At 41.1% G+C, this 15,608-nt stretch overlaps 1 protein-coding gene across 1 annotated transcript in view; it reads right to left on the bottom strand.

Annotated features, from left to right (window-relative positions):
• The window catches only part of LOC125486037, a 69,507-nt gene that overhangs the window by 28,580 nt on the left and 25,319 nt on the right, over nucleotides 1–15,608 (bottom strand). The window contains exons 5-7 of the mRNA XM_048611813.1: nucleotides 11,811–11,917; nucleotides 9,957–10,012; nucleotides 5,399–5,522 (exon numbers count right to left, since the gene is read on the bottom strand). Of these exons, the coding sequence (XP_048467770.1) occupies nucleotides 5,399–5,522; nucleotides 9,957–10,012; nucleotides 11,811–11,917 (287 nt within the window). The remainder of the gene's footprint in view (nucleotides 1–5,398; nucleotides 5,523–9,956; nucleotides 10,013–11,810; nucleotides 11,918–15,608) is intronic.

The following is a 15,608-nucleotide window of genomic DNA, read 5'->3' as shown; positions in this document are numbered from 1 at the left end:
TCCTTATGTTTACTTTTTCTCATCTCTGTCAAAACTGATGCTACATCCTGATCTCCAGACCTTAAGGCCATGTACTTATTCCACAAAAATCACCCTTAATTAACTGATCTACTCCTCCACTATTCCTAGCTTTCTGTCCTTCCTAAATGTCATTTGCTTTGACTAACACTTTCAATCGTCAAGTCCCACGCTCTGACATTCTCAGGACTCCCTGTGCAGTCATCCTCAGGAGAGCACAGTTTACAGCTTCATACATTTCTCTTTGTCTGGATATCTCATCTCCACACCTGAACACCTCAACTATCCTACAACCTTTTGCACTCATGCTTCACTGTGATTCTCTGCCAGTGTCTCTCCTATTCACACACAGTATTCCTAGCCCTCATTTATCTCTAATTTTGCAGGAGAAGGGAAGTCACAAGTTCAGGGACAGTTAGAGAACTGAGTGAGGTGGTGGCTGGGGAGTGCTTTTCCTTCAGTGAGATCTATTTTAACAGCCCATCCGGCCCACTGTGAAGAAGGGATTGTTGCAGACGGCTGCGAATGACAGCAATGACTTGCTGAGATAAGCTGAACTTCCTGAGGCATTAGTGCTCAGACACATTGAAACACTGATCCTCTGCCTGTAGACCCTGGTTTGGGCTCCTGCCCTCTTGGAACTGGATCTCTCTGTCTATCTCTTTTGCCTTGTCAGGTATCTTACGGTAGAGAAAAAGGCAGATGCAACTGTTACTCCTGCTGCATCAGTGTCAATTTGTTGTTCTTCGTACTGTTTGTCAGAGGTAGAAGGTAGAGCTCCATGTCATAGTTCCATGCTGTATTGAAGGCGGGGGTGGGGGGGGAGCGAAATGCCAGACAGCTGAACTGACATCAAAGACATTGATATCCCCTTTTATTCAGTGATAGTAGGCTCTGAGAAGCAGTGGGATGAACAGCATCCTCACGCTTGACCATAACTGGAGCTCTTCACTTTCACTGTGAAAGGCTTCCAAGCCTGTCAATTCACTCATGTTGTTGAAATTAACAGACTTGAAACACCTCAGGAAATAGTACTGAAAACAAAAAATGCTGTAAATCATGGTGGGTCAGGCAGCATCTATAGAGAGAGACCAAGCTAATGTTTCGAGTCTGGATAACTCTTCATCAGAGCTGGTCAGCTAACGATCATCATTGGACACTTAAATCCAGATTTTGGATTCAAATGCCACCATGGCCAAGGTTCAAACCCTGGTACTCTAGAACATTACTTAAGTTCTGAATTAATAATCTAGCAATGATTCCATTAATCCATTTCCTTCCCTTAAGTGGAAACCAAATCAGTGATTAGTAAAGGTTCAGTATAACTCTGTGTTTTGTATTTAATGCTCCAATTTGCCAACTCAAGGATCTCATAGCTGCCTTGTTACCTTGCCCTGCCATGTGAAGAAATTTATGAATATGCGCTCCAAATCCTGCAGGCTGTCTGCTCTTGCGTCCCTCTCCCTCTCTCGTAATATTGATCTCAAAACCATTTTCTGCTCTTCCCAAAATGAGTATCAGCCAAAGGTAGAATAAGTTAACCTTGAACTGGTCAAAAAAACTCTCACTGTCTCAGTCACAGATTGTGAGTGACCACATCTTGTGACTCGACCCGTCAAACTTTACTACAGGTCTTTGGTACTTGATCCAATTAAGAGTTGATCTGTTTGTTTTGGTGGTTGAAATCTGTAACTGTTTAAACTTAGCCAAAGTGGCTTTCTGTTAAGATATAATGCTGAAATTCACCCCATAAATCAAGTTCCAAATCTTCTGTATAAAGAAAAAAGGTTTTGAAGTAACCAAGGCACTGACCAAAAAGTCTGCTCTGTCCTGGAGTCCATTGAGCCTCTTTAGTATTTGTTGCAGTTTTGTTTGCCCAGGCTATTGAAATCCAAGTGTAGATCATTGAACCCATTCTCCTGTGAGTATCCTGTTGGCTGAAATTTATAGCTGCTTAATGAAGTGTCAAGGTTCAGGAACTTTTCACTCATGCTGAACATATGGTCTTCGATTGTAAGAGCAGTTAATCTACCGATTTATGATGATGGGGATTTAGCAGTGTTAGTAACATGGAGGACATGCTATGTGTGGTTACCTCATTGACTGAGGGCTATGTAGTGCAAACGTTACCAAATGGTTGTTGTTCAGATCTTGTTGTAGATTGGCATGGCCTACTTCATTATTAGAGGAAATGTGAACATAGTTGGGTATAGGATGGCAATTTCTTTTCTCTGTGCTCGTAATCAGTCTTAACTATTTCAGGTTTATCAGAGCTGATCATTGGGTACCACAGTCATCTCGATACTAGTCACAGAATAAATAGATACGTACCACACGTGATAAATATTATTTGATCAAAGATCTGTCTTTTTTTCTGTCCTCAATTTTCTAAGGTTTGGGCCAGGGATTTTTGTTGCATTGATCCATGTTTATGGGCAAAATACTTCAGTGGTTTGGCATTGCCTTCTGCAGGATGGTTAACCAGGCAATTCTGCCAATGACATATTGGAAAGATTTCCAGGAAGACTATCAACCCATAGGGACATGTAACAAATGCATCTTTTATAGTTAACAATTCCCGACATTGGACTTGAAACAGGAGTATCTGGCCCAACACCACAAGGCCACCTGATCAAGAGTACATGAAATTAAAAAAATATTTGAACCAACAAGTTGTTTGTTCAGAAGGCTAAAAGTTTTCACCATGTGTTTTTCTATTTCTATAGTGGAGGAACTGTAAAGTTAAAAAAAATTCCTTTAAAGCTCAATTGTGAATATTAAGGTGGGTGCTTCTACAGGCATAGAGTACTTGGCATTGTTCAGTGTGGCTGTTTACAAGACCATCTTATATTACACCATGTGCATTATAAGATGTGTTATTTATCTATATTTAAATAATTTATCTTTGAGTCTGGATTCTGAACCAGTGGAATATGTGTTTTCTGCGTGCCTGAGGTTTAAGAATTAAAGTGCAAGTATTTCTGTAGCCATGGTGATTTCTTTTGAAAGCAGCAGCAGGAGATAGAGAGAGAGAGAGAGTTCCAAGTGTGCAATGAGCTTTTATTTCCATTGGGGAAGTTCCTGTGACAGAACAAAGGAAACAGTTGTACATTGGGCTTTCAATTTAGAAGGTCAGATGTTGATGTAAAATCCATACCTTTTTCCTATTCTTTATTTTGGGTTAAGGACCAAAATGAGAAAAGAAAATTCTTCTATAAAACAAAATTGGCAGAAGGAGCTGCTCCACTTTTCAAAACAAGTTACTGGAACTCATTTTGAGTTGTGTTTGCACTGTTGCTTTGTTCAAGCAGTGGAGGTAGATGCCTAAGATGCCATGGCTTTGGGAGATTGGTGCAAGCTTCATTTTTGCAATCGGGACCCATTGCAGGGGCCTGATATCATCAGCAGGCCATTAATTCTCTGATTGGCTGCAAAGCAGGTGAGCAACTTGAAGTGAAGTAACTAAAACCTGAAAGAGAGCTAGCTATTCTCTCCTACCAGTTACTGAAAGCTGTTGCCTCCAAGCTGTGACCGAAAGACTGCACAATTCATGTGCCAAATGCCCTGTGTCATCATCAAAGAACTGAAAGGATGTGGAGGTAAAGTAATCAGAGAACTGAAGGACTTGGAAAAAGCAAAAGGGATATCCCATTGAATCCAGGGATTGATCTGCTTTTTCCCAGTTTTCCTTCCTCTACCTTTAACTTCTGTGCCTGTTTGCTTATTGAGTCTGTCTGGATATGAGTTTAAGGATTAAAGACAGGGTTAGAGTTTTAGCTAGTAAGATTTATATGTTGGTAATTAATCATTTTATTTGCCTATGTTTGGAATAGCAATAAATATTAGTTCTTGTTAAGTAGAGAGGCCTGATCAGTGTTTTCAGTCAATCTGAGTCCATTTGGTTAAACCTTTAATTTTTGTGACAACTCTGGGAATAGTCGGGCTCAAGTATCAGCACACTTGCCCAAATGAGTTGTGGCAGCTTTCTTTTTCTTTTGATTAGGGGAAAGGCCGATAGCTTGAAAAAAGCCATTGGGCTTCAGATTTGTTAGTTTTCAGATGTCTTGGCTGGAACTGGATGTATGAAACAGTTACTCTTCAGAAAGTAAGATATTTTAGAATTGTTAATAAATAGGTTACTTCAGTGTTAGGAGTTTAACAGTTCCAGCCCAGAAGTGTTCAAGTAAAACCCTGAAGGGTTTACATGAAGCTGAGAAAGTCAAAGCTCATTTGTTTGAAGAATCAAGGAAGAAGTTATCAAATCCTCAAGACTGGGGTTTGTGACCACAGATAAGTTAAACTGTATGTATAATAGAGAGGAATTCTCTCTGGTGTTTGAGTACTGTAAAAGAATACTTTTGGGATTAATGAGACTGCATTGTGCCATGTGTTTTGAAATCTTTAAACACATGTTAAATCTAAATACTATGTTTGATTCTATTTATTGTTCAATTCTTTCCATAAAAAGTTGCTTTATTGTTAAAATCAATTCTGCAGAATTGCATGTTCATGCTCCAGTGAAAGACCACCTTGTTAAAACCAAAAAAAAACTCTCAAATATGATTTGGCAAGCCAGGTTTCAACCTGATATCTGACTTGTTCAGCTACAACATCAGCTGTGATCATACTAAATGCAAGTACTTTGTGACTTTAGCCCAATGATTGTCTACTTTAAGACAGTAACATTCCATAATAACTGACTATGTAAAACATATTAGTTTACATGCCTGCTGAGTATCATTTCATCTCTGTATATTCAATGTACGTTCATGTAAAGATCGTCACCAAATATCTGACCTTACATTGTTTAGGTGACAGTTTATTGGCAAAATATCTAATTTGTTAACAAGTTGAACTTCTGTCTCATCCTACCACTATATATGTGGATGTGCAATTAATCTGATGTGTGTACAATTGACATAATAGACATAATCAATGGCATGATACATCTGATAAAGACGGCATAACACAATGGTTTTATAAAAAGAATTTATAAAGGCAGGGGGAGACAATTTACATAGAAATCACTGTCAGAGGTATCACTGGATGAGTATACAATTTGTCCATGTGGTATTTCTCTGTCTGAAATTTGAGCATAGACTTTAGTCTATTTGATTAAGGATTTACCAGTAATAGACAAAGGACTGCAAGGCAATAGTCTGTTAATGACACCAGCAACAATCTCCGCATTTCTTGCAGACCCCCCAGGCAACAGAACTGAAACTGTCAATGAGGATGAAAACATTGATTAAAATGGAATCTTCAGACCGTCTTTGTGATGCTAGTTATGAGAACATAAAGTATCGATAAGACAAGCAATATTGAAATCCAAGTGTAGATCATTGAACCCATTCTCCTGAATTAGCTGTACTTGCTAATTAGATGGGCTCCTTCTGATCATGCTTTTGCTTATCACAAATATAAGTAGGAAAGTCTTCTGTCCAGTTGAGGGATTTGCTTGTTTCCATGTCATAGGTGATATCTTCACCATAATCTCTGAAAGACTTTTAAGAAGTGAAAAAATTGTCATTGCCAAACCTGATTTCAAACAGAACAAAATGCAAAACTTGTGAATGATAAAGAATTATTAAATTATACACTTCTTTGTGTTTTATCCTCTTCCATAATTTAGTTGAGAATTTGGAATAATTAGGTGAGGGAATTATAGCTTTCCATTACATCGTAAGAACTGTTAAACCCCAATGAAAGGTTAGCAAACTGAAACATAGGAAACATGAACTGAGGGTGGAATTTTATAGGGCCCTGAATGACATGGGCTACAAAGAGATATCTAAGGGAATCTCGCGAGAAATCGAATGAGCCCTTCCATGATGTTGAGAGCAACCAAGGCTATGGGCTTAATACTGGAAAGTGGGACTAGTGTAGATTTAGTGTAGCTTTGTTGGTGCAGACTCAATGGGCCAAAGGGCCTCTTTGGTACTGTATGATTCTAACTCACATTCTCCAGCAGAGTTCAAAACATTGAAATGAAATTCTCATTAAGGGGTGGCGTGAGCCTGTGAATGGAGATTATTTTATCTTTCATACCCTTATTAACTGCAAGTTCCATCTCTTATTACGCAGGATCCTATCCTGCCACCTGCAGTTGGAAACTGGAGACCAGGAATTCCCGACAAGGAAGTCAGAGTGAGTGCCTGGCAACTCAAGCTCGTCGCTTGCTCCTACAGCCCAGTGGACACCTGGCATCAATGCCTAAGGACACTCTTCAGTGCATCAACCACACACACCCCACATCCACAGACACTGGCATCTGACAACTGTCAGCCTCTCCATACCTTCTCTGGCCAACTTAAGGTACCCTGCTGCACAGTCATGCTGCACTTTTCGGTGCAAAGGTAACTATTATTGAAATGCTATCACAAGGATACTTTGCACTATGGGACCAGAAAGGAGCTTAAAGATTTGAGCAGGCTGCATCTCACGGTTTCTCACTTGCTGTCATAGTGCTCATGCAGTTTGAGCCTACCTGGATACTGACAGCATCCATGTCCTGCCTTGGCTTTTAGTGCAGACACAAAGCCAGGCAGCTTGTCATGGTTGTTAGCAGTCGTCAGACAAGTGAGTGGACATGTTGCTGTATGGCACCATGCTATGTCAATCTCATACCTGCATTATGTGCCAGCAGCCTACACAGCAAACACAGTTACCATGGTGTTTCAATTACATGGCCATGTCTCAACATCTGAAGGGAGTAGTTCTCAGTCATGTCAAGGATGACCCCGTTTCATCAGTGGGTCTTGGCGCAGTAAGTCGTGGGCAGCTTCCAATGTCAGTCCAGAGGTTTGGGCATGATCAGTTCATCCCTTGGGGCAATCATAACCAGAATCCTCTCCTCATAGGGGTTGAGAAGCCAAATGTCAGGCAGTCCACCAACCATCTTGCCTTTTTCTCACCTCTTGTGAGCTGTTCCCTCATGAAATGAGAAAAAGAGAAGGATTGAGTGAGATGAAATTGGGTGGTACCACTGTAGCACTGGTGCAATGAGGGAAAGGTGTCCTGAGTGCGTGAGTAGATAGTTCAGAGGCATACTGGGCTGGATAAGAGTGAATGACGGAAGATGCGATATGCAGTAGTGAGATTGATAATGTATGAGCCTTGGTGGAAGGTGGGTCTTGTAGTAGAGACAGAGGGAGTATGAGGTAGCAGAGGGAAGATAGCGGCACTTTACCCTAACAGTGTGGAGAATGTCATTGATCTTGTTCCTACAGGGATCTGGGTGGTAAACTGGGACTAGGTTGGTAGGCACTGGAGTTGTGCCCTCCTCTACCAGTCTTGGGGAAAAAGGGCTCCCTTCTCCCATGGTATCCGATCACCCAGGATCTCTAGGCCCCTGTGAAGTGGGGAACCAAATTCTCCATATCTACTATGTCAGGATGAATGTGGTAGACAAAGCAGGGCAGCTCTGGGATGTACTTGACCAGATGCACAGCATCTTTTCAGAAATACCACTTGACACCAGGGATGGCAGTCCATTCGTGGGATGTCTAGGTAGTAGCCAGTCATTATTGCTACAGTGAGTGGCGGAGTTGGGCTAGAATTGAATGTGAGGGGACCATAGATGTGGAGCAGGTAAGTAAAGAGGTAAGTTTGAAGTGATAGCATGAGAAAACTCCATAGCCCTCCTGGATAGAAATCCTCCACGAAACCCGACAAAATTGGCACTTAGCCAAAATGTCACAGCATTTAGCCCTCTGCTTCTTATTTCTGTATAAGTGTGTGAATGTGATAGTCAAACCTGCTTTCTAACTTTACTCCGTGCTAACCATTGATGCTGTCACTCACATTGGGATTAGGGAATCAGTTACAACCAAGAAGCACTTCACACAATAAGCTCAAAGGCAACCATCACATCTCGACTGGAAATTTAAGGAAGTGGAAAGCTTGGGTCAAGTCAGGTTTGGAAACCCATCCAAGACATGAACTCAATTTCTGAACAGATGAAATCAGGGGTATCGGATGTTGAAGTCAGTTCAGCGTTTGTCCTTTGAATGCTTCTCGTCCTCACACCTCTTAAGGAGATCTCAGGTTTACAACCTTTGAGCTATACAGTCATACAGCACAGAAGAGGCCCTTCAGCCCATTGAGTCTGCGCCGACATATGTACACTTGTCTCACTTTTCAGCACTTGACCCATAGCCTTGAATATTATGACACTTCAGCTGCTCAACCATGTTCTTTATAAACCTTCTAACCACAGCAGCTGTTAGCTTGTTTTGGGAGTTGTGGCATTACAAACTGTTATGTTAGAATGTAAATCCTAGTTCAGCTCAAGCACCAGCGGGTCATGGAGACAGTGGAGTGACAAGTTGGCAGAGGAAGGCGAGGTCAGTGTGACTGAGAACAAAACATGACTGAGGAAGGGACAAGAGGAAGGCAGCAGGGATATCAGGGGCCACTGGAGGTCAAGGTTAGGTATTGTCTGCAACAGCTTCCCTCACGCGCTTTCGCTGATCTCAACCCCCAAACATTAACCCGACATGCCCTCTGCACGGCCCAATTACTCAGTGAGGTCTCTTACCCGCCAGCAGCTGAAGTAGTAACTGTGCTATCCCCTTTTGTTTTCTTTAACCGGCTCTTTCTCATTCCAGGAGGAAAACAGCTCACAATCCAGCAGGGAAACTGAAGATGACTGGTGGGCTTTTCGTCTTTTAGCTCCTCACCCCTCCATGTGGAGAACATCCTGGTTCTGACCGCCTGAGCAGAAGACTGACTGCGCCCAAGCCTCTGGACTGGCATCGGAGGCTGGACTTGACTTACTGTGCCAGGACCCCCTGACCAAAGGCTATCTCCCTTGACTTGACAATCATGACAAACTTCTTGCCTTTGTTTCTGTGCTCAATGGTAAGGCAAGACAGAAGTAAGATGAGTCTGGTATCTCTGGCTGAGGGGGTAGCATGTAAAAAGACAAGATACAGCAATGCAAAGTGTGAGCATCCAGTTTGGCTCAGAGTGAGTGTGCATTATGGGAGCAAGTGAAGAGCCTGGAGATGCAGCCTGGTGCAGTCCATGAGCTGGCTGCATATCCTTGAGAGTACAGTTTCCTTGCTGTAGCATTGCAATGATGGTTGGTGGTACAGCCCAAGGTACAGCATTGAACTGCAAGAAATACCTGTCAGTGTATCAGAGATTTGCCAAGAGGGTTTTGAAGACTGACACTTATCGGATGCCAATGTCTGTGGAAAAAGGGATATGTGAGGCTGGTCCCCATGGAACATGCTGAAGAGGCAGTGCCCAGTGTCCAATATGGAGCGAATGTTAAGCTGAAGTCACCAGGTACCTTCATGTGGAGAATTCTCAAAGCCTAGCTTGTTTGGAGCATTAGACAAGATAGGAGCTGAATGTTTCTGAGGCTATTAATTAGACCGCTAACGTAGTATTCAATAAGCAATAATCCTGCCTAACTGGCAACTCACCACTGCCTAGTGAGAAACTTGTCGTGTCACTTTTCAAAAGCATGCAAGATGGGGCAAGATATTCCTGATGATGAAATGGGCCTTGTTGTCTAATTCTCCCATGAATCTCACTATCACCCATCTCACTTAGACTACAATAAAATTCTGTCTATAAAATCTGATTCTCTGTAACTGATACTGCCAGACCTGCTGAATATTTCAAGGACTTTCTCTCTTTATTTTGTATTTCCAGCAAGAGCAATAATTTGGTTTGTATCTAGAGGATTATCTTATTTAGAGATAGTAGGAACTGCAGATGCTGGAGAAGGGTCTGAAGAAGGGTCTAGGCCCGAAACTTCAGCCTTCCTGCTCCTCTGATGCTGCTTGGCCTGCTGTGTTCATCCAGCTGTACAACTTGTTATCTCAGATTATCTTATTTAGTTTTCTATCCATAAATAAATTGGCATTTGAAATGAGGATAAGTAAATGTGAAATGTCAGATAAAGTGCTGTATGAAATTCTTACCAGATCAGTATAAATGGGGTTAGAATCTTCCTCGGTAGGTTTTAATTCTTTTTCACCTAAGAACGATACAGATTGAAGAATTAAGTATTATAAAATCCATCCTTATATATTTTAATTATCTGCCTGATGGTTTTGTATTTGTAGCAGACACATTCACTAAAATGTAACATCCTGGAATAAAAAGTCAAATTGGAATCAGACACATAAGTTCAGAAATTGTTCTCTGCGATATTTAGTGACAGTGTACACAAACTGAGACCAGTGTACGGCACTTCTGTGTGTTATTTTGAGAAACCTATTAATCCTCTTGTTTTAAACACATCATGGAACATTTCTGTCTTTGAAACAATCTATGTAAGCCGATCCACTGTGTTTTATAAAAGTAGACTCTATAGTTAATTCTAATGGAGGTAAAGTCAGCATGGTCCTACTTTCCCATTATAGAAACACAACCAGTGGTAGTTTACCCTGAGAGTCAACAAACCTCAGACAAAGGGAAAGGTTGAGAAGGATATTCCTTCATACTAACCTTGATTGGTATGGATATTATTACTTGCTGTTAGTATCACTCTGCATTGTAAGCTACTGGCATATCAACTGAGTTAACTCATTTCCTCCTAATGCCAGTGAAGCCAAATTAAAAGGTTATATAACCGGCGACAATCTGAAACTACTTCATTTGGTATAGCTTATCTATTAAACTGTTGATTGCAATGAGATTTGAACTCATGACACCGATTTCACTGATTTAGTTAATAAAACATTGAATGATTTGTCTGTAATGATTAAATGCTGTATTTGAATTTCATTCTTATCATCACATTTAAGTTTCCACCCACATCTGTTTGGAAGATGATATTTACACCAGCTGTTTGCACATTTGGTTCTTGTATGCGCTCCATTGTATATTGTTCTCTTTCTGAGGCTTTATTTAAATCTATGGGGTCAAGGCATATTATTATTCATTGTTCAGCTTTACTGTGACTGCCCTAGAGATTCCTGCAGGTGTCAGCTGTGGCTCAGTTGGTAACATTCTGTGGCAGTAGGTTGTAGATTCGAGTCCCACTTTATAAAGTCAAACACAAAGGCCTAGTCTGATACTCCAATACACCACTGAGGCAGGGGGTGGGGGAATATCATCTGATATTTGCATTCTGGATGAGATGAAAAATTGAGACCTCTGTCTGCCTTTAAGACTCACCTCTTCCCAAGGTGAGTGAGTAAATGTTTCCTAGTATCCTGCCAAATAACATTTCCTCAACCAACTTCACGAGAAGCTGTTTTTCTTTGGACCTTGTTACATTTCCTACATTCATGACAATTTAGCTGCAAAGCACTTTGGAATGTTCGGAGCTAGATGGTGCTATATAAATGTTAACTCTTTCTTTTTCTTTGCATCTGGTATTAGGATTAATCTCTGTTCCTTACAGTCATTGACCCTCGCATTCAGGCTGTTCAAGAGCCTGTGACAAACTAAATGGGTGTACTTGTTTATTTTATACTCTTAAAGTAGACAGAAAAAAAATAGGTTCCCTTGAGGTTGTGCTTTGACCTGGAAGGCATGGTGAAGGCTACCTCAGTAAAATTTGTAACCATTGATTAGACTGTGAGTTTCCTTCAATTTGGTGCAGACTAAATGGGCCGAGAGTGCCTTCTGCACTGTATTATTCTCAGATTCTAAGGCTGTTTATCTCAGAAACCCTCTGACCTGAAGATTCCCCCTTTCGACAAAGTTTCAGCCAGTTTAGTGGGCCCAGCTCTGAGGAAATGTTCAGCCTTGCTCCTTGTCCAAGTAGAAGCTGAGAGGTTTGCATTTTGATTTGAAATTGGAAGGTTCTGAATTCTCTAACTTACCAACTGCAGTCTTCTTTTTGTATCTTGTGGCAAAGATAGCGACAACAAGGAACAGTACAACCACAATTCCAAGCACAGGTACCACTATGATGGAAAAATTTGAGGTGCTGTGAAAAAAAATGGTCGAAAGTTCATTTCTTCAAACAGAAGCTTATTTTCGTTTTCTTAGCAGTACCACAGCCTTCTTTTTTAAGACTCCCTTACGGTACAAGACTTCACAGCAGTTGAAGTATCGTTTGGACTTATGGAGTATGACTATGAAATTGACTGTTCGAAAACACAGTTGAGAGATCAGGTGAGGAAAATGAACAGGCCACAGGACAAAAACCATGCTTTTGGTAAGGACATTTAAGAAGGCACATTTTCGTGAGTGATGAAGGAGATAGACTCAGACCAGTGAAGGAACAGGATCCCACCTAAGATCGTTCAAGAGAAAGAGAATATTTATCACCCTTTATTGAAGAACCGAAACAGACATTTGCTGCAGCTGTAGCTCAATAGGAATGGAGCAAGAGAAAACAGCTACTTCAAGCAATATACCACAGTGAATTAATCTTCCTAAAACCTCTTGACTCCATTCTTCAACAGACCAGAAAGAAGCCATATACCTGCAATGTTTGAAGTCTTCATCTTGGGAAAAGCAAATGTTACAGAGAACTCAGACTTTTAGGACTTAAGTGCATGATACCCTGCATAGTCACAATCTTTTATAGAGTCATACAGCATGGAATTAGACCCTTCAGTCCAGCTTATCCACACCAACCAGACATTCCAATCTGATCTAGTCCCATTTGCCAGCATTTGGTCCATATCCCTCTAAACCCTTCCTATTCATATACCCCTCCAGATGCCTTTTAAATGTTGTAGCCTCCTCCGCCACTACCTCTGGCAGCTTGTTCCATACACACACCAACCTCTGTGTGAAAAAGTTACCCCTCAGATCCTTTTCAAATCATTCCCCTCTCATTTTAAATCTATGCCCTCCAGTTTTGGACTCCCTCACCCTAGGAAAAAGACCTTGGCTATCTACCCTATCCACGCCCCACATGATTTTATAAACCTCTATAAGGTCATCCCTCAAGTCTCTGATGCTCTAGGGAAAAAAGCCTCAGCCTATACAGCCTCTCCCTATAACTCAAACCCTCCAATCCTGGCAACACCCTTGTAAATCTTTTCTGCACCCTCTCAAGTCTAATAACATTCTTCCTATTGAAGGGTGACCAGAACTGTATTTCAGTATTCCAAAAGTAGCCTCACCAATGTCCGGTACAGTTGCAATATGATATCTGATCTCTTATACTCACTGTTCTGACCAGTGAAGGCAAGCATGCCAAACACCTTCTTCACTGTCTAACTATGAATCCACTTTCAAGGAGCTATGAACCTGCATCCCTAGGTCTCTTTGTTTGGCAATGCTCTCCAGGGCCCTACCATTAACTGTATAAGTCCTGCCCTGATTTGCCTTACCAAAGTACAAACACCTCACATTTATCTAAATTAAACTCCATTTGCTACTCCTCGGCCTATTGGTCCATCTCATCAAGGTCTGGTTGTACTCTGAGATGATCTTCTTCACTGTCCACTGCACCAACTATTTTGGTGTCGTCTGCAAACTCATTAACCGTACCTCCTGTATTCACATCCAAATCATTTATATAAACGATGAAAAGCAGTGGAGCCAGCACTGATCCCTGTGGCACACCACTGGTCACAGGCCTCCAGTCCAAAAACCCTCTGTCACCAACTTCTGTCTTCTACCTTCAAGCCGATTTTGATCCAGTTGGCTAGCTCCCTCTGGATCCCATGTGACCTAACCTTACTATCCAGTCTACCCTACGGAACCTTGTTGAATGGAACCTACATGCTGAAATCCATATAGACAATGTCTACCGCTCTGCCTTCATCAATCTTCTTTGTTATCTCTTCAAAAAAGTCAATCAAATTAGTGAGACATGATTTTCCATGCACAAATCCATGCTGACTATCCCCAATTGGCCCTTGCCTTTCCAAATGCATGTAAATTCTATCCTTCAGAAACTCTTTCAACAAATTACCCACCAATTACGTCAGGCTCTCAGGTCTATGGATCTCCGACTTTTCCTTACTGTCTTTCTTAAATAATGGCACCACATTAGCCAACCTCCAGTCTTCTGGCACCTCACCTGTGGCTATCAATGACACAAATATCTCAGCAAGAGGCCCAGCAATCTCTTCCCTAGCTTCCCACAAATTTCTGGAGAACACCTGATCAGGTTTGGAGGATTTTCTTGAAATGAATGCCTATTTATGTATAAGTGAGAGAATGGGTATTTTTGAAAATGTATTCAGGTGTTGAGTAATAAACATTTATCTTTTTCAAAGAAAACCTACCACAGTTTTTGATGGCTACAGCACTCAGGGTAAAAAAAAAATCACACGTTGTGTTTTAAAATGCATCTGTCTTCTTCAGTTGAGAACTGGCAATGGGGAAATCAGTGCTATCATCTCCCCTGTTTGTAGCAAAGACTTTTATTCATAGAATTCCTACAGTATGGAAACAGACCATTTGGCCTAACAAGTCCACATCAACTCTCTGAAGAGCCTTTCCTACAATTGGCAATGGATTCGTTAGACTCTTAATTCCAGATTTGTTTTTAAACTGAATTCAAATTCTACCATCTGCTGTGTCAGGATTCAAACCTGGGTCCCAGAACATTAGTTGGGGTTCTGGATTAACAATCCAGCAATAATTTGAACAGGCCATTGCCTCCCAATGCATGGCTAATCCACCAAGCCTGCACATCTTTGGACTGTGGGAGGAAAATCACGTAGGCACGGGGAGAATGTGCAAACTCCACACAGACAGTTGCCTGAGGCTGGAATTGAACCCGAGTCCCTGGTGCTGTGAGGCAGCAATGCTAACCACTGAGCCACCAAGCTGTCCCTTGAGCTATTTATAATTGTTCAATAAGATTATCTTCCATTGAGTTTGTTAAAAAGGGAGCCAATTTCCCTCTGGTTGAAGCATAACCAACAGCTAAATTTTTAATGTATTCTTTAGCTCTGAATAAAAAAAAATTGAAGTCCATCACTCAGAGATGAAGATCAAATATCTGGACTCCACCTTTATGAAATTCCATTTGATAAGTGCCTGGACAATCAGAGAAATATTTAAAAAGCTGATCTCGTTACTGTGGTGTATAATAAAACTGACACAGACTTAAAATCCCAAAAGCTTCTTCATCAGTTACGCCAAACTAGGACAACACTTCAAAATTTTAGCCACTTTGAAAAGGAAGATAAGGGACAGTTTTACTCTGAGACGCAATTATCTCACTTCTTATCTGTTTCAGGCATTAACCATATTGCGGCAGGGCTAAGCTTTTTTGTCTTAACTTACTGCAATGTAAAATTCGATTCTATACTTTCAGAATACGTTGACACCAGGGTGCAAAGGAAAATCTGTGGTTACAAAGCTGTCTCTTTTATACAATGATCTGAAAATGATTTCAATTTTTCAGTTTCAACCTTGACCTAACGGAAACCACAGAGCATTAAATCATCAAAAGGAAATTGACATTGGGGAAACCACTGCGATAATTGAGTACGTTAGGTTTGATGCGATACCTGTTACTTACTTACAAAGTTCTTCCATGACAGATAGGATGGATGTAGATAAGATTTTTCCCTGGTTGGTGGGTCTAAAACTAGGGGACATAATCTCAGGACAACAGACAGGCCATTTAAGACTGAGATGAGGAAGAATTTCTTCACTTTGAGGACATTGAATCATTGGAATTCTCAACCTTGAAGTGCTCA

Source organism: Rhincodon typus, chromosome 25 (genome assembly GCF_021869965.1).
Source record: "Rhincodon typus isolate 14 chromosome 25, sRhiTyp1.1, whole genome shotgun sequence".
In the NCBI taxonomy this organism is placed as follows: Eukaryota; Metazoa; Chordata; class Chondrichthyes; order Orectolobiformes; family Rhincodontidae; genus Rhincodon; species Rhincodon typus.
Note: the sequence above shows the minus strand (reverse complement) of the source record. Positions and strands in the feature narration are given on the sequence as shown.